Consider the following 20,399-nt stretch of genomic DNA (forward strand, 5'->3'; position numbering starts at 1 on the left):
AGTGGGTTATCTGTAGAAACTTTGGTGCTTTCCTGTGCAGAAAAGCCCTCTTCTCCATTTGACTGGTGTTTGGCACTTGTAGATGCCAATACTTACTGCCATAGTCCGTTGTTCTTTGCTTTAAGCTGTTGTTTAATTGGAGTTAGATCTCAGCTGACAGATTGCTGCCTGACTCTGTGTTTCTGGGGGCCAGTCCTGTCCTTGTACAGACTTTTTTCCACCATTGGAGTTACTTGTGACTTGCAGGGTAGGAATCATTGCCTGTGTTCAGCACGGGTGTTTTGGTAGTGTCAGGGGCACTCTGGCACTGCTGGTGCACACACAGTACATTGGGAGAGGTGTTTGTGTATCCTGCAGGCAGCCTCAGTGCTAGCGGTGCTGCTCAGCTGTGACAAGTGACTGCAGTTTGCAGCAGAGACTTCAAATAGTTGTTTGAAAAGAGCAGAGCCAAAGGACAAGCTTCAGGGGCAGAGGGCTTGGAGGAAGCCTTGGAAGTGGTTATGTACCTGCTTCCTTCAGATAGGGCAGTTTGTGTGTTTGAAAGAGGGAATGTGAGAGAAATCACAGCAGCCTCTGGCAGAGCTTTTCGTGTTGCCTGCAGCAGATGCCCTGTGAAAGCTGCCTTTCCCCAGGGCTCTGCCAACACCTCCTTTTGCTGGCTCCTTCTCACTCAGCATGTCAGGCTGATGCCTTTAGATCTGTGCAAAAGCCCTTGGCCCTGGAAAGTGCAGCTCCTTGGTGAAACCTCTTGTTTGGGAAAGAAGGAAACCAGTCCCTCAGACTCCCCATTAGCTGTGAGTTTGGAGTTTGCCCTTTGCTGTGTGAGTGTGTTCACTGCTGAGTGCTCGGGGTTGTGCTGCTGGGAGGCTGTGCTGCACTCACTGATGATTACTGCTCTTCTCTTCCCGCAGGCAGCAGTTTTGATTAGTTTGGTGCTTTGGAGCCCGGGGCTGCCAGCACTTCCAGTCCCACAGGGCACTTCAGTGGGTAGATCTCAGTCAGCTGAACTGTTCATTATCTCCTCTTCTTGCAGGCTGTGAATTTTTTAAGGACTACAAAGACCGGGATTATACAGCTGAAGGTCTCATATTTAACTGGAAACAGGTACCTGGAGGTTACAAAATGGAGACCTGAGGGGGTTACTGGGCTGGGGTCTCATCTCAGAGTTCTTAAGCAAGGTCTATATGTCATAGAGTCATAGAATCGTTAGGGTTGGAAAGGACCTTAAGATCATCCAGTTCCAACCCCCCTGCCATGGGCAGGGACACCTCACACTAAACCATGGCACCCAAGGCTCTGTCCAACCTGGCCTTAAACACTGCCAGGGATGGAGCATTCGCAACCTCCCTGGGCAACCCATTCCAGTGCCTCACCACCCTTACAGTAAAGAACTCCTTCCTTATCTCCAATCTAAACTTCCCCTGTTTAAGTTTTAACCCGTTACCCCTTGTCCTGTCACTCCAGTCCCTAATGAAGAGTCCCTCCCCACCATCCCTATAGGCCCCCTTCAGATACTGGAAGGCTGCTATGAGGTCTCCACGCAGCCTTCTCTTCTCCAGGCTGAACAGCCCCAACTTTCTCAGCCTGCCTTCATACGGGAGGTGCTTACTCCTGATCACAAGGAGGAAGCCATTAGGACAAACAAAGCAGTGAATGTACTGAATTGCTAATTGTAAAATCTGTATGTAAAATAACTGAATTGTTATCCTGCAGTGCTGCTTGAGCTCTCATGCAGGGCATGGGTCGCTCCTGGGTTTGGATTTGAGATCTTACTGATAGCCTCTGTTATTTCTGTCTTCATATTCTGTTTTCTGCTGAGGGAGATGGTTGAGTGGAGCAGCCCTAGAGGAATTCAGGAACTAACATGCCTTATCACTGACTTCCACCATTGGGAGCACAGAAAAGCTCCTCCACTAGCCCTTCTAAGAGGCTATGAGTTAATTCTTACCACTTCATTTTTCTGCATCCAAAGATGCTTTGCTGAGATGTTTTCTTTCAGATGCACCAGTTGGCGTTTATTGTTATAGTTTTTGCTGGAACTCACTGCCTTCAGATCAGGGCTTTTCTCTGACCAATTGTGTTTGTTTTTTGCAGGATTATGTAGATGCTCCGTTAAGTATCCCAGTCTCTCTGACCCAGTCTCTGAACATTGACTGGAGTGAGTACCAGGTGAGCAAAGCAGCCATCTCTGTGGGAGCTCATGAATCCATTCAGGAAGGATCAGTAATGATTTGAAGCCTGACTTGCTCCCGTTGCCATAATCTGGCTCACTTCATACCATCCCAGTGGGAGCGAGGCTGCTTACTTGGCTCTTCACATTGGCAGTGGAAATCCTCTATCCAAAGGCTTGATGTGTCCTGAGGCAGCTGGCTGTAACGTCCAAGTTTGTTCTGTAGCTGTGTAAAGCTTGCAGTCCCTTAGGGAGTTCCCTTGCTAACAAAAGCAAGTAACATGCCAGGAAATGGCAAGCAGTGTTACTTGTTCACAGTCTTAGCTCTGCACATGCTTCCTTGACTGTGGAGAATCTTGAGAGAGGTCAGCCTTCCCTTCTGCAATCAGCAGCCAAGGGACTTGGCACCTTCGTCACGGCTCCTGTCCTTTGGGAGAGGAGTAGAAAATCATATTTGCCTGTAGCATGTCTCCTTGTTATTGCAACAGCATTACAAATGATAATTGAACTCCTGTGTTTGCCCAAGCTTCAAGGTTTACCTCTGTTCTAGCAGGGAGCATCACCTTCTACTGCTGATGACTGTGCTCCACTTCACACATCAGTGGACCCACCAGCCCCTCCAGGTTTGGTGCTGATTGGTTGTGCTGGAGCGTGTCACACTCCTGTGCTCTCTGGCTGGAAGCGCCCCATGAGCAGAGCTCCCCATGTTGGGCCAGTGTTCATCAGTCAATGATTTAAATAAAGCAGAATCATGCACAAGCAGCTTGCAGTGTTGAAGCAGAACTGATGGGAGCACAGCTTGTTTATGGCTAGAAACTTGTTCACTAGAATCCTGAGCAGCCAGTGTTTTACAAAGGATATTAAAAATTGAGGAGGGCATAATAAATGCAGATGCAGAAATGATCTCAGGATGGAGAAGGTGCTTCACTTGAAGCTGAAGTTCTCAGGCTCCAGCTAATCACAGAGGTGATGGAGGGTTGACTTGATTAATGTAGAAGTACATTTGCAGGGAGAAAATACTAATTCTAAAGCGCTCTTCAGTCTGGGGAAGAAAGGCTGCGCAGGAAGCAATGTCTGCAGTCTGAAATCAGACCTTCAGATAAGGAGGAGTCTTGTGTGTTGTTTCTGAGGATGATCTGTTGGAACATGCTGCCGAAGGATAGATGATCTGTCACCCCTTGTTGAGGTGCTTCTCTAGGCAGAGATGTTGGCAAGTGCAAGTTTCAGGCTGTATTTGTGATATAGAAAGGCTCTGAATTGCACAGCAGCCTTTTGCTGTGGGCAGACCTTTATCATCAACATTTCTCTTCCTGCAGAGCTGGGATCTTGTACAGCAGACACAGAACTACCTGAAGCTGCTGATCTCCATCATCAATAGTGATGGTAAGGCAAACTCCTTGCTCCCAGCAGTCTGAACTGGAGTAGTTGCTGTCTCTGGAGGAACAGCTCATCATCCACTGTTCTAATATCATCATATTAGTGCCACTGTGGATCAATTCCCAATATAGAAGAGACACTTTATAGACATCTTCACTTCTCTCCCTTCAGAACAGGGTGATTCCTAGTATCTCAGGGCTCCAGCTCCCCTGTTGGAGGGAAAGCCATGTCCTCTCAGGGATGGAGAGATAGCTGGAAATATGAGCTAATGTTTTACTGCTTTAAAACTGAAAAAAGGAAGCATTTGTTCCTCTGCTTCTTGACTCTTGCTCGTATTTTGCTGGACACTTGTTTTGTCCCCCCAGTCCAGGGTCTCATTAGGTGCCTATTTATGAGCCCTTTCCATCCTCTGTCATCACACCCAGCTCTTTGAAAGGTGTGTATTGCCCTATGCTGGCATTCCATTCCCTCTGGGCACTGTGAATTTGTACCTAGCACTGTTGGACAGATGAAGCCAGCTACAGACTCCTGCAGCAGTTGTTCTGGGACATACTGGGTTTTCTGGAGGTCACAGGAGTGTGTGTGTGCCTCTGCTCAGTGTGGGTTGGTTGGTTGGTGAGACTGGAAAAGCGTTCAGTTGGAGCAGGTTTCTATGGGATGAGGGAATAGGTTGTGATAGAGGGGTGCAGCTGGGTAGGTGCATGTTCTGCGTAGCAGAGTGATGTTCATACCTAGTGACTTCATGTCCTGAGCAGCTGTCAGGACCAGGACAGCACATCAGCTGGGGCTGCTGACAGCCCAGGACACTCTGAGCTGCTTGTGGGCTGCCGGATTCAAGACAGAATGTTCTGGTTTGGTGGATGAGCTCTGCTCTTGAGCCTGGGCAGGGGGGCAGAGGGCAGCTTGTCCTTATGCATTTGCCAGGAAGTCATTGCTTTTGTTGCAACATGGGGTTTTTGTCCTTCTCCTTCCTTCCCCTGCCTGGAGCAGATGACAGCGGGCTCCTGGTGCACTGTATATCCGGCTGGGATCGAACTCCTCTCTTCATCTCCTTGCTACGCCTCTCCTTATGGGCCGTGAGTACCTAGCTGACCTGCTCTGCTTCTGGGGGTGGTTGCTTGGAGGGTGGGTGACTGTGGAGCAGTTAATGTTTCTTTTGACTATGTTGGCTTCAGAGGGGGTGTGGATTGGCTTTGATGTGGAGCCCAACATGCTCTGCCCTGCCATCAGAGCACTATCACAGGCAGGTGGAGCGAGCTGGGCATCTTGGATCACCATGACAGTTTCCAGTAGATGATGAATTCCCAAGTCCCAGCCCCTAGGGCTGCTGCCTGAAGGCTGTTCTCATTTGCTTTGCAGGATGGGCTGATCCACGCATCCCTGGAGCCATCTGAGATTCTCTACCTAACAGTGGCCTATGACTGGTTTCTCTTTGGGTAGGCACACTAAGTTTTACTTGCATATACATAGGTCATAGAATGGTTTGGGTTGGAAAGGACCTTAACATCTAGTTCCAGTCCCCTGCTATGGGCATACATCCCTGCACAGCAGGGAAGAAGCCATCAGGGGATTCGTGTTTACTCACAACTAAAGGTGGATGTTGGGGCAGCTCCCAGTGAGCTGTGACAAGAGGGGACGAGGCTGTTTTTCACCTGGAGGCTCAGGCATGGGGCTGTTCTTGAGAGCTTTGTGCTCTTCTGCTCATTCTGGCTTCCAGCATGTGACTGAGCTGCTTTTGCTCTCTTTCCAGGCACATGTTAGTCGATCGACTCAGTAAAGGAGAAGAGGTGAGTGCTCTGGAGCACTGCTTTCTATTCTCAGGATACTTGTTTACAGGAGCAGCATTCACTGCTGCTTCTGGTCATACCAGTGCTTTGGCTGGGCTGCTGAAAGATTATTCAGCTGCTGGAAACGTAGGAGGTAGGAGTCTTGCCCCATCACTGCCTGATGTATAAGGTGAGGGAATGCTTTTCTCTTGGGCTGCAGTTGGGTTGATGGGTGTCAGCCCTGCCAGTTGTGCTGTGCCATTAGAGTTCAGGTCCCGGGGTAGGTAGGACTGTGCTCTTCAGCTCAGCAGTGAGAAGGGATGCTTAAGGCCTGTGACTCCTGGAAATAAAGCTGTCTCATCTTGTGTGCTTGTCCTGAGCACCAGCCCTCCTGCCTGGGTGCTGCAGCTGCGTGTGGCTTGCGTGTCACCACAGCTGCTTGTGCTGGTTCCAGTGTGTGTGTTTAGGGTGTATCTGTGGGTGCACAGATGGGGTTGGGAGGCAGTTAAGATTAGTGGAACTAATTCTCTTCATATCTTTCACCGTTAAACAGCAAAAGATGATTGCTGTGACTGTAGTTGCAGCATCATTTTTGGGTAGAGATCCGGAGGTGGAAAGCATGTCTAACCCTGTAGCTAACCTCCTGCTCCTCAGACTCTCACCTCAGTAGGAAATCCCCTGCCTCTGAACAGCAGAGCCAGGACCTTGGCCTATTTTCCATCTTTCAGTTTTCCAGCACCTCTGTATTAGTATCATTCCTCCCATCCATTGCTTTCCCAGAGCTCTGCTGACTCGAGCGTGGCAGCTCTGCTCTGGTGCCTGCATGGCCGAGGGCAGAGTCGGTAGCTGCAACAGGAGAGGAGGTGCATGGCTGCCTCTAGCACTCCCTGCAAGCCACTGCAGGAGGAGAAGGTCCTGCTGGGTTTGCTGCTTACCTGGGTGTCCAGGCAGCTCCTGGGGTCATCTCTTTGCTGTTCTGCACTGATGGCACAAGTAGCTGCTGTGTGCTTGCAGCATGTGTGCAAGGCGTTGCTGAGGACACGTTTTACGCCTTCCCTTCTGGGCCTCGCCGTGGCAGGGAGCAGAGAGAGGGTCAGCTTAATGTGTAAGAGGAGGTCCAGGAAGGGATGGTGGCACCCATGGCGCATGGGAGGCTGATAGCTGCAGATTTCTTGTTATCTACCGCCTTCCAGCAGCTCCCCACCGAGATAAGAGGCTGATGGAGCCTCGGGTTCATTCCTGAACCGCTCTTCTCTCTCCCTTTGCTCAGATTTTCTTTTTCTGCTTCAATTTTCTGAAGCACATCACCTCTGAGGAGTTCTCTGCTGTGAAGTCGCAGAGGTAAGGAGCTTGTGCCTGCTGCTGCATGGGCTGCAGAGCCAGGGAGCTTGTTAGTGCCGTTCCTTTGGGGAGATGGAAGCCCTGGTGTCCTGGCCCACTTTTCCTTAATTTATTCTGCACTCTGAAGGCTGCAAAATGGGGCAGAGGCTTGTGAGGGGCCGTGTTGTGCTCTGAAAAACTGTCCGTGCTCAAACGTGCTCTCTGCTTAATGACTGCCCATGGCTGCTGTAGCATGGATGACGCCAGAGCTCTGTGCTCTGGCTCAAGCAGGCTGCAGAAAGCTCCACCAGGCACTGCTGGGAGGAGCGGGCTGGCTGGTTCTTTAACATTAAATCCCTTCTGATGTCAGGAGGGGCAGAAAGAGCCAAAGCCCACCCAGGGGGCTCTGAATAAGCACGTGTCTGCCCACAGCCTGTTGCCACCCTCTCAAAGCACAGGGTTGGGACTGTGAGGACACTGGGATACTGCACAGCAGCCCCATCCCCTCCCCTCTGCCCATGCACAGCTAACTCCCAACTGCTCTCATCCGCTGTGTGCTGCAGGGATGTGGCTGTGGCCTGAAGTGTGCCCGAGGTAACTGTGTCTTTCGTTCCCCAGAAGGAAGAGTTTGCCACCTGGCTTCACCCTGGAAGAGATCTGCATGCTCAGTGAGTGCTGCTGCCAAGCTTCAGCACCCATGGGTGCTGGTAATGGGTGATCGCTTGGGGGCTTGGGTTCCCAGCATCAAGGTGACCACACATGGGTATGCTTCCCTTGGGACCTCGCACCAGCACAGCCCCAGAGCGTGTGGGAATTGTGTTGCTTGGAGGGAGAGAGGAAGTGAGACCTAGGTGGCCTTCAGGTCCCTCTGTTTTGTTTTCTCTAGAGCAGAGAGACCGAGGCAGCACCACGAGTCTGAGCAGCGACTTCTCCCTGGGGATGGAAAGTTCTCCTGGAGCAGCCGGGAGCTTCACCTATGAAGCAGTGGAGCTGATGCCAGCAGGAGCACAGGCTCAAGCAGCATGGTGAGGAGATACCCACTCGGTGGATAACAACAGGAGCAGGCTCTGAGCACAGTAGAAAAGATACTTCTGAAGTCCCTCGCCCTCTGGGTCTGCTTCTCTGTGGCCTGGGTTCCTTACAGTGGAGGGAGGAGTTTGTCAGAGGCTTTGCTGCAACTTGTGCTGCAAAGCTTCTGCACCAAAAACTGGAGACCAACCCATGTTAAAGACTGTCGAGCTCCTGTAGGGATGCTCCTGAAGTGTGTCCCCTGATAAAAGTAAAGCATCTTTGTTTCCTTTTCGTTGTTTCACTGTTAAACCTCCTTCAGAAAGGATTTCATTACTTCTAAATGTTGGTTCCAAACTACCAGAAAAATCACATTTGGCAGCAGCCTCCCCAGGGAAAAGTGGAGTCAGTTTTGCTGCCCTAAAATAAAGCTCAGTTTGTGGAAGAGGTTATAGAGGGGAGTATCTGCAGTTAGTGGTAGGTGGGCTGGGTGGCCAAGAATCCCCTCTAAGCTTTAGCCCCTCTACCAGCACAAGGTGTGAGCTGAAAGCCTTTAGTGCTGCTTAGAGATACTTCTGGTGGAGAACGTGGAATTCTCAGTGCTCCCTCTTGATAGGGGATCATATAGGACTCTGCTGGGAATGCAGATGGCTGTGTGGAAGTGGGGACTGGGGAAGGTGTCTGGGCACTACTGCTCTGGGATAGGCGTTGTGCTTTGCTTGTGGAGTTTCTGGTGCTGTTTGGGGATTCAGAGCCTTGCTGCAGGGTTGCCCCTCTCAGTTTAATTTTTCTCTCCTCTCCCTCAGCACATGTGAAGGCACTGTTTTATATTGCAATTATTTTAAATTAAAACTGGGTTGTGCTGGAGGCAGATGGAATTCCTCCGGGACTGAGCCTGCAGCCATGCCAGTGGCAGCAGCCTTTCTAAAGCACATTGTGAGTCAGTTTATAAACTGCTGAAGAGGGGAAGAGAGACTCTTCCTGGAGGCTCACAAAATGGAGATGGAGAGTCCCATACTGCATTTGCCAAGTGAGCAGCAGTGTCCTCTTGAACACACAGAGCGTATCAGGCCACAGCAAAGTGACTGCAGCAAGTAGAGAACAGCTTTCCACTTGCTTGGCTGCAGGATGTTAAACTGAACACACCTCTGAGTGCTCAGGACATGCAGGCTAGATCCTGCAGCACAAAGTACACATGATTTTCCCAAGATGTGAAGTGACCAGAGCGTGCTGGAATAGATCCGATGCACTTAGGTGTATCAGGGCTTGATTTTGTGATGTTTTCTAACTCTGGTTTGCTTTCTTTCCTGTTGGGGACATCAGGCTGTGTTGGCATTAGTTGCTGCTGCCACAGAGATGATTTAGGCCAGTGCTATGGGCATGAGCTTGGGGAAAGGACCATTGTGAGTGCTTAGCATGGGTCTTGCTGCAGGCTGTTGTAGTCCAGAGAACAGATAGATCTTGCCACAAGCTGGGTGCATAGTGTGAGTAGGGAGAGGAGGGGACGCGCTTCATTGTGCTGCCCTGAAAGCAGAGTGGCCTCAAGGTCTCTTTGCAGGGAGAGGCATTTGGTTTTTAGCTGTACAAGCCTGTTTCTGCAGGCTGTGCAGCTATGTTGGCAGCTATGATAACATGAGATGAATAATGCTTGAGAGAGGCTGTGGTGTGATGTTTGAGGGTGGACACACTTCAAGAAGTGAAGAGAGGATATCATGCTTTCCACTGTACAATGAGCCTGTCTTTAGCTACACTTGCTGACAGTGCTTGCTATCTCAAAGCTAAGATGCCCATCCACATTCCAGGAAGAGCAGCTTAATGCAGCAATGGACAGTGAATCACACCTGAGAATGAACATGCTGGCTAGAAAAGAAGCCAGAGCAATCTGGGGCTGTAAACACAGACAAGGAGAGGACTGAAATGTGTCTACAACTGGAGTGACTGTCAGCTCTGAGCACATGGTCAGAAGTGTGGTCACCTTCCCCTGCAGGGAATCACCACAAGGGAAAATACTACTGGTGTTGTGTCCCTGTCACCTTCATCAGTACGTGCGAAACACCCACCTGGGCTGAGCTCCTGGGCTGATACATTCTGTAGAGTCAGAGCAGATTGAAATGGTCTTTTCCTGCTGGGAGGCCCCTTGCTTGAGGCGTTTTTGCAGCTAGACTAAACAAAGCCATCGCTGTATGTGTGTGGGCTGGTGTATTCTCCTGTCGCTGATTTCCAGGTCACGTGGATGGGCATCTATAAAAGAATGGGCTAAGATGGGTTGAGCTCAGTGTACCCCCTCACTGAATGGTTATACTCGTGGTTCCCTGGGAGGGAGGAGGGCAGGTTCAGTGGGAACAAGAGCTTGTAGCTGCTGGGGTAAAAGCCAGGCTGTGGTGGAGTGCATGGGAAAGCCACTGTTCTCATCTAAGTCCTCTATCCTGCAGGAGGAAGAGCTGTGCATCATCACCACAAGCTGTGCTCTGGAGCAGGGCACAGCAGTCTGAAGATAGGCTGCCTTCCGCAGGGGTGGTCGAAGTCAAGTCCTCCAGCTCCTCCTCATCAACCCATTCTGATAACTTCCTGAGGATTGGAAGCAGCCCACTGGAAGTGCCCAGATCCAGGTGAGCTGGGATGGAGTAGAGCATCCCTCAGCAAAATCAGTGTCTGCTGAAGAGAGTGCAGGGCAGCACTTGTGTGGCTCGGAGAACCCTGGAGCACTTGTGTTTGTATCTACAAATGGGCATCAGGAGGCCTTTTCCTCTCTAACCTGGCACTGTATGAAATGCTGGCCATTAAACACAGCAATTCCTGCCTCAGCCTATTTAGAGGAGTGAGGAACTGTGCCAATAACAGCTAGGTGTCTGCTCTGCCTGTCTTCAGTGCTTGCCTGAACTCCATGAGCTCTGGCATCTCTGCGTCCCGCATGCTTGGAGCTCACTTGCTGTGTCAGATGCGTCCACAGAGGCTTGAAATGGCTGTGTTGCGTGGGAGAGGAAGCCTTTCAAACAGAGCAGACCTCACTCTGCATCTGTCCTGTCCCCCTTTCCACCTGCTGACCTTCCTGACTCTGCAGGTTGGAAATACCCTCTGGGTGCTGCTGGCAAGCAGAGGTGGAATCTGCTGGGAGCAAGCTGGGAGCGCTGTGCCAGTGCAAAGGATTCCGCCCGGAAGGCTGTGTGTTCCTGCTGGGCAGCCAGGGAATGGGGACCCTGGACCTGAGCCTAATCTCATGCCATAACAAAGGATATTCTGGCACCCTTCTGGAGTCTGATGCTGCAGTAGGGCAGAGTGGAGCAGAGAGCTAGGCGAGGGAAGAAAGAACAGAGCCTGTGGAGCAAACACCATGTGTGTAGGCCGACAGGGGATAAAGAGGCTCTTAGATAAGAGGTTGCTGTTAACAGCATCAAAAGCTTGTGTAGTCTCTGCAGGTTTTCCAGTGAGTCTTTTTCTAGCGATTCCCTTCAGAAACAGCCACCAGCCAAATTTTAGTACACATGGAAAACCAAATGACAAACAAGTGAAGCGTAGAAAATGCTGCTCTAGTGGAAGGTGTCCCTGCCCGTGGCAGGGGGTTGGAACTGGATGAGCTTTAAGGTCCCTTCCAACACAAAGCATCCTGTGAGTCTATCAAATTTATAACATTTTTCTTACCAAGGCTCTTGATTCCAGCAAAGAAATCAGTCTGGCAGGTTTCATGTGTGATGCCAACTGTTCTCCCAGGAAAAGAGATCAATAGGATGGTGTTCAGTTGTTGCTGGGGCCCACTTTTGTATTGTCTGTAAGAAAAAACAAATCTCCCAAGAAGAGAATGCTCTCTCTCAAGAAAAGAAACCAGCTTGTCTTGGGGCTGCTTTTGTTTATGGTGGTAGTGCCACGATTCCTGTGTGTGGTCTCATGCCATTCCCAAGACCTGACAGGATGTTCAGAGCGGGGCTGGCAGTGAGCTTGCAGCAATGTTCATGATGCTGCAGCCTGACTCTGCTCTGTGAGAGCAAAGAGGAGAAACAGCGTAGGCAGAGGAGCAGCACAGGAAAGGGCTGAGCACCAATCCCTGGGATTTGTGTTGCAGGGGCTCAGAGTTGGTAAAGGCAACAATTATCTTCCTCTGGCTGAGGTGTTTGTCAGCTTTTGGATGATTACTGCCCATTGGTGTCAGGTATTCAGAACTGGCACCCCCAGGGCTTGAAGCAGCAGGCAGGCATGGTGGGGAAGCTTGTTTTATCCAGGCCAGAGCTCCTGGGGGTGGTTTTTCTTTATGCCAAATAACTATTCCTGAGAAGGAGTTGCAGTATTCTGTCAGTGTAAGAGAGAAACATTCTGTGAATTCCACTATAAACCTTTTGCTGACCTTTATTATAGCTTCTACCATGGTGTAAAGCCTTTAAATCCCTTCAGCACAGCAAGGTTGCACCAGTCCACTCTAAATCCTTGTTAAATTTGTTAACATAGCTAGGCTAGAACAAAGTACATGATGGGGCAGTAGGGGACAATAAGGGGAACAAACCCCTTGTGCAGCCTGGAACCAAGGGACGGGAGAAGGGGATCAGTTGTGAAGCCAAAGGGGTGAAATGAGCAGCACATAAAGGTGGTTACCCTGCTGCACTTGTGCTGGGTGAGGACTGCACCCCTGTACGCTCTCCATCTCTGGTGTCACCTGGGTTTGCCCTGTTCCATGTGCAGGCTGGAGGGAGTAAATCTAGAGACCCTGTAGGGAGTGGAAGGAATTGTCAAGGTGAACTGAGCTTCTCTTTCAGACCCAGTCTTCTGGCACCTTCGTGCTCCTTTGCCTCCTAGTCCATTGCCAGATCAGTCAGGCTGTGCCCTGCCTGCCTCTCTGCTAACAGTTGATAGCTAAAGGAAGACACTGACATGACTTGCACATTTTGGGGCCTGAACATGGTGTGTTTTCTCCAGAGAGAGGGGTTATGTCACTCCACTTGGCTTTAGTCTCCCTGCTAAGACAATGTTAGTCTGAATTTGTCTGGTGAGTTCCACACAGCTGATGGATATCACAGTACCTTCAGCCACCATTTTCCATCCTAAAGGAAAGGATGAGTCCATTTCTGCAAGGAGAAAGAATGCATCTGTGATGGAAGGAAGAGTTAATTCTGTCCCTTCACCCCCTGAGAAATGGTGGCAGTAGGATGGAAAGGCTGGAGCACAGAGATCAGGATGCCAAAAATACCTTTATCTCCACAGTGCTGCTGACAGGTTAACATCCAAGGCTCTCAAGATGAAGAAACTACTGTACTTGACTTCCTAATCTTCTGGTTGTGTGACCATAGCAACAAAACACTTAAACCACTGCAGCAGCAGTTGGAGAAGAATGGTTGCTTGTAAAATGCCAGCATGCACCCTCCAGGTAGTTCACATGAACAGCTCAGTCCGACTGCTGGCACGCAGGGATGATCCAAAGGGATTGGAAAGGAAAACCAGCAGAGGGATGAGCAGAGGCCAGAGGGGAGCTGGGGTGTCCCAAAGGAAGCCAAGCCCCTCTCCTGACTGGGCTATGTCAGCAGCCTGCTGCTACCATCACCTCACCAGCCAAAGTCCTGCTCTGATCCCGAGGTCCTGGATACCCATAAATCCCAGGATGGTTCTTGTTAGACAAAGCATTACAAAGGCAAATTCCTAGCAGTTTTTTTAGCTTATCCCAACACGATGGTAAGGTCACATCTGCTGAGGGTAAACATGCATGAAGATCCTGCATAGATTATTTGTGCTCCTTGTTCTGCAAACAGAGAGCTCTGAGAATGGCGGATAGCGTGCATTGGATTGCGAGTGGGTAGCAGCTTGCAGACCATGTTCTGTGTTTGCAGTTGACACTAATAGTCTAAGTGTCCCATGACACTGCAGAAAATCCCTGTATCCGTGTCAGGGATTTAGCCTGTCTGTCCATAGCACTAATGTGGATTAGCAGCTGGATAATCTTTGGTTGAATGTGCTTTTGCTAAGTTAATTAAACAAAACGCAGAGCGCAGTGATGTGAAGAGTCGAGATCGGCTTTGGTCAACAGCCACAGAGAACTCCCTTACTTAAAGGGCTGCAGATGGCTCAGCTGAGGGTCTGGAGGGAGCACACTGAGCACAGAGGGCAGAGAAGCTGCTGTCCCTTGGCTCTGGGTGTTGTGTTGACAGTGATAAGTCTGCATGCCCACTGTGCCTCTCTCCTTACAGCCACCTGGCACGGAAAGCTGTACCCGTGATAAGATCACTTGGGATAGCAGCCGCAGCAGGACAGGAATTGTTTACAGGAATGTTTTCTGGAATTCCTGCATGACAAAACAGGCTTGCTGGCTGGCACATGACTGCGCTGCAATGAGAAATGGATGTGCTCACGGAGGACTGGCTGCTCAGGCTGGTACAGCAGCCTGTAGATAGCTGCCTGGGATTCAGCCAGGGCTCTCGGTACAGCTCTCTGCCAAGTCCTCCTTGCCAACACTTCCCACGCAAAGGTAGGAAGCTCTGCCCTTAACTCCAGGTCTGCCTGTGCCTGTGGTACCTACTTCGGTTTGGAGGCACAGAGCATATGCTGGCAAGTGAGCTGCTTCCCAAATAGTCCGAGGTGTGTGGAAATGTGGCAGGTGAGCGGGGGCAGCGCAGGGCAGGATGAGAGCGTAGCTGTTGGCACTTGGCACTCCTCTCAGTTATGGATTAGGAAAAGGAAGGATCCCTGAGTGCTGCTCTGCCCCCAGTATTGGCTCTCCTCTGGTAGGCGAGTGTCCGTGTGCTCTGAAATACTCTTTTCTATGCAGCATGTTGCATGGGAAGCACTGACCTAATTAAAAGGAACTATTCCAGGCTAGGAGTTGCCAGTTTATGGCCTGCTAGAGGTCCTTCCTTGTGTGAAGGAACAGCTTGCAGCTCATCTCTGTTTTGCTAGTCTAATTTTGTTAATCTTGCACTTTTGAGGGAGTTTCTTCCCACTCGTGGACCTGAAGAGGTGGGTGTGTGAAGCTCACTTTCATTCTTTTTCTGTCTGCCATTGGATGTCTGTGGCAGAGCCAGTGACTTGAAGACTTGCTGTATCTCATCTCCTCTAACCATGTCAGCTTTGCCATGGTCATCTGGCTGCTGGCCTGGCCCTGGAGTCCTTCCATGGCTGCAGTGTGTTGCAGACATGTTGTTCTTACAGGCTTGGGGACTGGTGCTGCTGTCTGAGCAGCCCCAGCTTGCTCTGGGGGCTTCACTGAAGCCCTTTTTGGGCCTTTGCAGCAAAACTTTAGAGGGAGCCTTGAGGGATAGAAACAACGGGAAGACTTTCACCTCTGGCGTTGCCTGGATTGAAGTGGGATGGAGTCACCATAGAGATCTGGTCTTGGGCTCAAGCCTGGCTCAGTGTTTAAGAAGGTCTGCTGCCCTTGCAGTGCAGACACAGGCTTTCCCATGCCTTGCCTTCCCTGCCTGGCTCACCCAGCCTTGGCCCTGCTGTCTCTCAAGGCTGTTGAAGGTGCTTTCTGGATAGAGGGGAAAGTGTGCCAGAGCCTTAGCTCCTCTGGTTTGGCTCAGATATCTGAGCCAGGAGACATCACCTGGACTTACTGCAGAGTCAGTCAGTTTATTCAATGAATTGGCTGGTGTTTATCCTGCTGCCTGGAGGTGAGGCACAGAGTTGGCTGCCTTGAGCTCCTGCACTCCAGTGCTATCAGGTTAGATGTAAGTTGACTGAGTTTGCAGAGCCTTGACAGGGCTGGGGACCCCAGCAAGGGTTGTTTAGAGAGCTCCAGAGCCACTGAGGGCCAGCCTTGCAGGAGGTACACGATGCTTTTATCAGCCTGTCCAAGAAAGGATTCAAGAGGTGACTTGATCCACTTCCAAGAAGGGGGTGTAAGATCCATCTAATCTTCGCTGACAACCATGGAAGGTGACCAGGAGCTGGAAGCTGAGGCCAAAGTAGGAAACTATTTTCTGTTCACCTTCTTTAGCACAGACTTATCTGACCAGTGTGGTTGATGATACTGGGCAGAGGCACATTTTTACTGGGGCCATGGATCATGTCTTTGCTTGCCATGTGGACACAGTCTCCCAGGCAGGCTCCTGGTACTGCCTCTGTCAGAGGGAGATCCTGGAGATCCTGCTGTAGCCCAAGCCCTCCTCTGCCATCCACTTAACCCTCCTCAAAACCTCTGTTTTTGCCTGGCCCCAAACCTCTCCTCTGCTCAGCAACCATTACTTTTCTGACAGAATCATGTCCCTGGCTCCTTTCAGCCTGAGCCTGTTGCCTATCGCCTTCTTTACTGCTTTAGCTCAAATTCTTACACTCCTGGTTCTCCTTTCTGGCTGCGCTGTACTGTCAGGGAGGTGACATCCTCCTCTTCCTTCTGCACTGAGGCAGTGTTCCTCTGTGCTTCTCCCTGGCTTCCTGCACTCTTCCCACTGTGCTTCCAGGATGGCACTGTGCTCTGAGCCCAAGCACTCTGCCTGCTCTCCTCCTTCACACTGAGTTCCTTGGCTTTCTCTTCCAAAGGCAGGGAGAGGGGTAGATGTCACTGAGCAGCTGCTCCCTTTCCCTTACGAATTCCTGCCCCCAAAGGCAGGTTATCCCTGACAGATCTCCAAAAGGTCTTTCTAACAGTATCTGCTGCAGTTCTGCTTTCAGGGAAACACCCTCGGTCTTGCTGCGGCATTTCATGCTGCAGGAAAAACGGCTTTTTGCATGAAGGGTTTGAGCCAGTGCTCTGAACCTCACCCCTCTGTTCATCCAGCAGCCAGAGGACAAGAGCTGTGCAGGGCAGGTGAAGCTCTGCTCTTCCTATTTGCTGCTGTGATGCCCTTCCAGAGCCTGAACTTCCAGACAGGCCTGGAACTGCAGCTGCAGGAGCATCAGCCCTGCGATGGGAAGCTGACAGCCAAGGAGCTCAGGACCATTTTCAGACTTCTCAAACTCAGCTGTATTGATCAGACCAGTTAAAGGGCAGGCCTGGAATTAGACCGAGATGGCAAATAGGCCTCCTGCTGTGCATCCCCCTCCCAGCCTTCCCTTCTAGTCTCACTGAGGCCCTTCTTGCTGTGGGAGATCCTGACTGTGTAGCTGCTCTCCTGGTCCCTTGGGGAGCAGCTGCAGTGCGCCACTGCTATTCTTGGCTGCGAAGACAGCGTGCAAGTACCTGGCCCAGCAGAGCTGGAGCTGGAGCACTGCTCCCTGCCCAGCAGATCTCAGATAAATTATCCAGAAGATCTCGGGAGTGTGTAATTGAGTAGGTCTGCCACAGGCTGTGCTTCCAGCTATGTACACTCTGCTGTGCAGCGGGGCTCGGTAATTGCTTGTTCCCCAGAAGCCAGGAGCTCTGGGTTGTCACAAGTGCTTGTGCCCTCTTTTGACTTGGAGGGACTCCTCAGGTTCAGTTACAGGATTTCATGCTTCCTGCTTTCGTGGTGGGAGGCTGCATGCGTCAAACAGTTATCCCCCCCTTGGCTGTTTTTCCTATCCTAAAGATGTTTTGCCACCTCACTTCTGGGGCAGTCCATTCTTCTAACACAGGATTGAAAAGATCCGCAGATGCTGGGGTGGTGCCTTGGGGACATCTTGAGCAGTGACTGGCTCTGTTCAGATCTGGTGTTAGTTCCTCCAGAGTGAGCTGTTTTCTAATGGACCAAGCATCAATAAGTCTTTTTCAGCACTAACCAAGCAGAACCTTGATTCTCCATCAGGCCTCGCCGCTGCTCTGGGATGTGCTAACAGCTACAACAAGCCACAGGGGGATGCCCCTTGTAGAGCACGACATCCCCATCTGCGAGGGATTCGGGGCAGGACACGCTGTTGCATCTCACTAACGGGTTTCACAGTCTGCATGGCCATCTGCTTCCCGCTGCCTCTGTCCTGTCCAGCTCCCGGTGCGCTCCCGCTGCTCTGGAGCCAGCTTGGCTCTCCCTTGGCTTTCAAAGGACAGGCCTGGCCAGGGGCCCAGCCAGAGCTGCATGTTGCACCCTGGTGCCGGGTGTCAGCGCTGCTGGCTGGCAGCCGGGCTGGCAGCAGCGCTGGGTAAGGGCTGCGGCTGCTGACCTGACTGACGGCACCGTGTCCCTCTCTCTCTGCCGCAGATCGGGGGACCACTCTCTGCCCGGATCTTCCGTTTCCACGGACTTTGGGAGCTGGCAGATGGTGACAGGGTGCGGCAGTATTCGGGAGCAGGCAATCCTGAGCGCGGACGCCTCTCTCCCTTGCAGCTTCCCGGATGAGTTCCCGAGCACTTGCCTGTAAGTGTCTCAAACGCAGCATCTCTCTCCTCGGGGCGCTCTTTCGGCTGACTGCGAGCGCTGGAACTTGGTCACCCTGGCACTTTCGAAGAAGACAGTTAACAAACTGTCCTGTCTTCCCTGCCTTGATGCTTTCCATCACAAATTCCATCGCTGAGCACTCTTGGCTTATGCTGAACTGGGAAGAAACCGGCGTTTTCTCTGCCTAATGATTGGGGGGCACTTTGCTTTCTGTAGGAGGAAGAGGCTTTTCTTTCTTCCCTGAAGATGCTGAATTTGGGCATGATTGAGTGCATTTGAGAATGCATGCATGTCAGGACAGGACTGCTAACCCAGATTTCCTTGCTTTTGGATCTTGCTCATCTCCATCTCCCCGCTGGGGTCAGATCCTTGCTGCAATAAGAGAGGGGCTTTTCTTCTGTAGCCCCAGTTTTGGCTGACTGCACAGCATCATTTGCAGGGGCTGCATGTGGCCAGTGCAGAGCAGCAGAAACCCTGCATCCTGCCATGTAAAATGGCTGGGGGGCCAATGTTCTTCCCCAGATAGAAAGCCACCTCTGTGGAAGCTTGAAAGACAGGAGATGTGCTTTAATTGCTGTTAGAGGAGAACCTTGGCTTGTGCCTTCAGGCTGCAGACTCTCAATCAAGAAACTGAAATGGCAGATGAGGAGCTGCTGCTTGTTAGCTGGGCAAGAGCTGTGCTGACAGACCTGGCAGTCCCTTACTGAGATCCAAGTACATGCTTTGGAGGCAGAGGGCAAGTGATGTGAAAACCAACATCTGCTGTGGGACAGGCTAACTGCCTTCTTGCTGAGCAGCTGCCCCCAAGTTATGGTGAAGATACAAGACCCATGAATTGGCAGAGGAAAATGTCACAAGAGATGTGGACATAACCTGGCTGGGATTTGGTCTCCTGCTTTCGTGAGGATACACTGAGCTGCTCCTGCAGTTGTTTGGAGAAGGATGGGCGTCTGAATCAGTGACTGCTTTACTGTGTCCTGGTTCTGGCAGTGCTCAGTGGCTGCTGATCACCAGTGAGTTGTTGCTGCTCTTGGAGCTGGATCTAACGTCAGAATAGGGAATTGGGTAGAGAAACACGAATGGAAGTTGAGCTCTGAATCTGCCTGTGCTGAGACCAGGGGCACATGTGGTGCTTGGGACAGCCAGCTTCAAAGGGAGGGGAAAAGCAGCAGTGCTGCAAGTGCTCTGCCCTGTTCAGCTCCTCACTAGAGCTGTGGGGTGCTGTGGGCACCACTCAGTGGGTGCTGGACCAGGCGCTGTGTGGAAGGGATGGGATGTTCCCAGGGGCGTTGTGCTGAGCTTAACCCAGGGCCTCCTCTCTCTCAGCTCTGCATCAGCTCTGTTTGCTCAGGAGCCCATTGTGGCTCCAGGCTTTATCCCAGTTTTTCACAGCCCAGCACAGTATGAGGGTTTTGGAAAATTAAATTCCATTTAAGTTCCCACTTTACATCTCAGCTGGCAGCAGCTCCACGAAGGTACGCTTGTCACAGCCTACTTCTTGTGCTTGTGTGGGGCTTGTCAGGGCTTACTTTGTGCTGGGGCTTTGACAGCCTCCTCTCATCCTGCACCCCAAGCTGCAGACGAGCGGGTAGGAAGTGTAGCAGGGCAGAGTTTGGCAGGGAAGCGGGACCTGCCTCCCTGGTTGAACTGCTCCAAGCCCAATGCACCCAGCCTGCAGGGCTTGGTGGCAGGCAGTGCCAGGCTCCTTGACCTCAGAGTGTCTCACTCTAGGAAAGAAACCTAAAAACCTAAATACTAAACCTGCCCTGGAAAGAGGTGCGAGAGCCAGAAACCACGGGACCCAGCGGCTGCACGCCCTCGCTTACCTCTGCCTGTGACATTTAAGATCACTGCACTCGGATACAAACAAGTCCTGCTTCCCTGCAGCTTATTTTTACTGCTGGCAGGTTTGTGAGTTCCACGTCCTAATTAGGTTGCCAAAAAAGCATCTTTTTAATGTGTTTAGATGTGTTGCCTCTATTTTTTTTTTTCCCTTTGCCCTCTGTCTTCTCTTTATTATCAGACACTGTAAACAGCGGCCTGGTTGGCTGCCTCGGCACCGCTTGCTGTTTATAGCCCTCCCACCAGATCCTCTTGCTGCTGTTTCCGGACCGAAGCTGTTGGCTGTGGGTGGTTAACACTTCCATTCAAATGAGCTGTGCCAATTTATAGCCAGCCCAGGCGCTGGAGAGATTAAAGAGAATATTTGATGGGGAAGGTTCGCGCTGTGCCCTTGGAGTGACCTTTGAGGAATGGCTTGTTCTCCCTGGGAACCACCGGTACATCGCTGCAGCAAGGACCGGAGTGTTTGGAACAGCCGCCTCTGAACCCTGGTCTTGCTTTTTGCCTGCTCCCTTGGCTGAAATAATCTCTTTTCCTCTGCTCTCATCCCCCTGCCCACAGGCAGATGCATGGATGAGCTGGAGAGGAGAGCAGGTCCTGGGGGAAGCCGTGCCCTACTCTGCACACAGCCCTCCTGTTTGCAGAGAGCAGATGTGAAACACCGCTCAGCTCTCCTCTTTCAACAGCTGGAGCCCTCCTTGGGGCTTTTGT

At 51.3% G+C, this 20,399-nt stretch overlaps 1 protein-coding gene across 2 annotated transcripts in view; it reads left to right on the forward strand.

Annotated features, from left to right (window-relative positions):
• MTMR14 (myotubularin related protein 14) overlaps positions 1–20,399 on the forward strand; it is a 28,900-nt gene that overhangs the window by 7,586 nt on the left and 915 nt on the right. The window contains exons 8-18 of one of the 2 annotated variants that reach the window (XM_061456126.1): positions 1,034–1,104; positions 2,095–2,169; positions 3,487–3,553; positions 4,538–4,623; positions 4,907–4,983; positions 5,298–5,334; positions 6,584–6,654; positions 7,252–7,301; positions 7,520–7,658; positions 10,074–10,250; positions 17,670–17,825. In XM_061456126.1, coding sequence (XP_061312110.1) covers positions 1,034–1,104; positions 2,095–2,169; positions 3,487–3,553; positions 4,538–4,623; positions 4,907–4,983; positions 5,298–5,334; positions 6,584–6,654; positions 7,252–7,301; positions 7,520–7,658; positions 10,074–10,250; positions 17,670–17,825 — 1,006 coding nt within the window. The remainder of the gene's footprint in view (positions 1–1,033; positions 1,105–2,094; positions 2,170–3,486; positions 3,554–4,537; positions 4,624–4,906; positions 4,984–5,297; positions 5,335–6,583; positions 6,655–7,251; positions 7,302–7,519; positions 7,659–10,073; positions 10,251–17,669; positions 17,826–20,399) is intronic. The other variant, XM_061456127.1, reaches the window with a different exon arrangement.

This window comes from Pezoporus flaviventris, unplaced genomic scaffold, assembly GCF_033815535.1.
Source record: "Pezoporus flaviventris isolate CSIRO_AGI_PZ_B2104156 unplaced genomic scaffold, CSIRO_AGI_Pfla_v1 ptg000021l, whole genome shotgun sequence".
Classification (NCBI taxonomy): domain Eukaryota; kingdom Metazoa; phylum Chordata; class Aves; order Psittaciformes; family Psittacidae; genus Pezoporus; species Pezoporus flaviventris.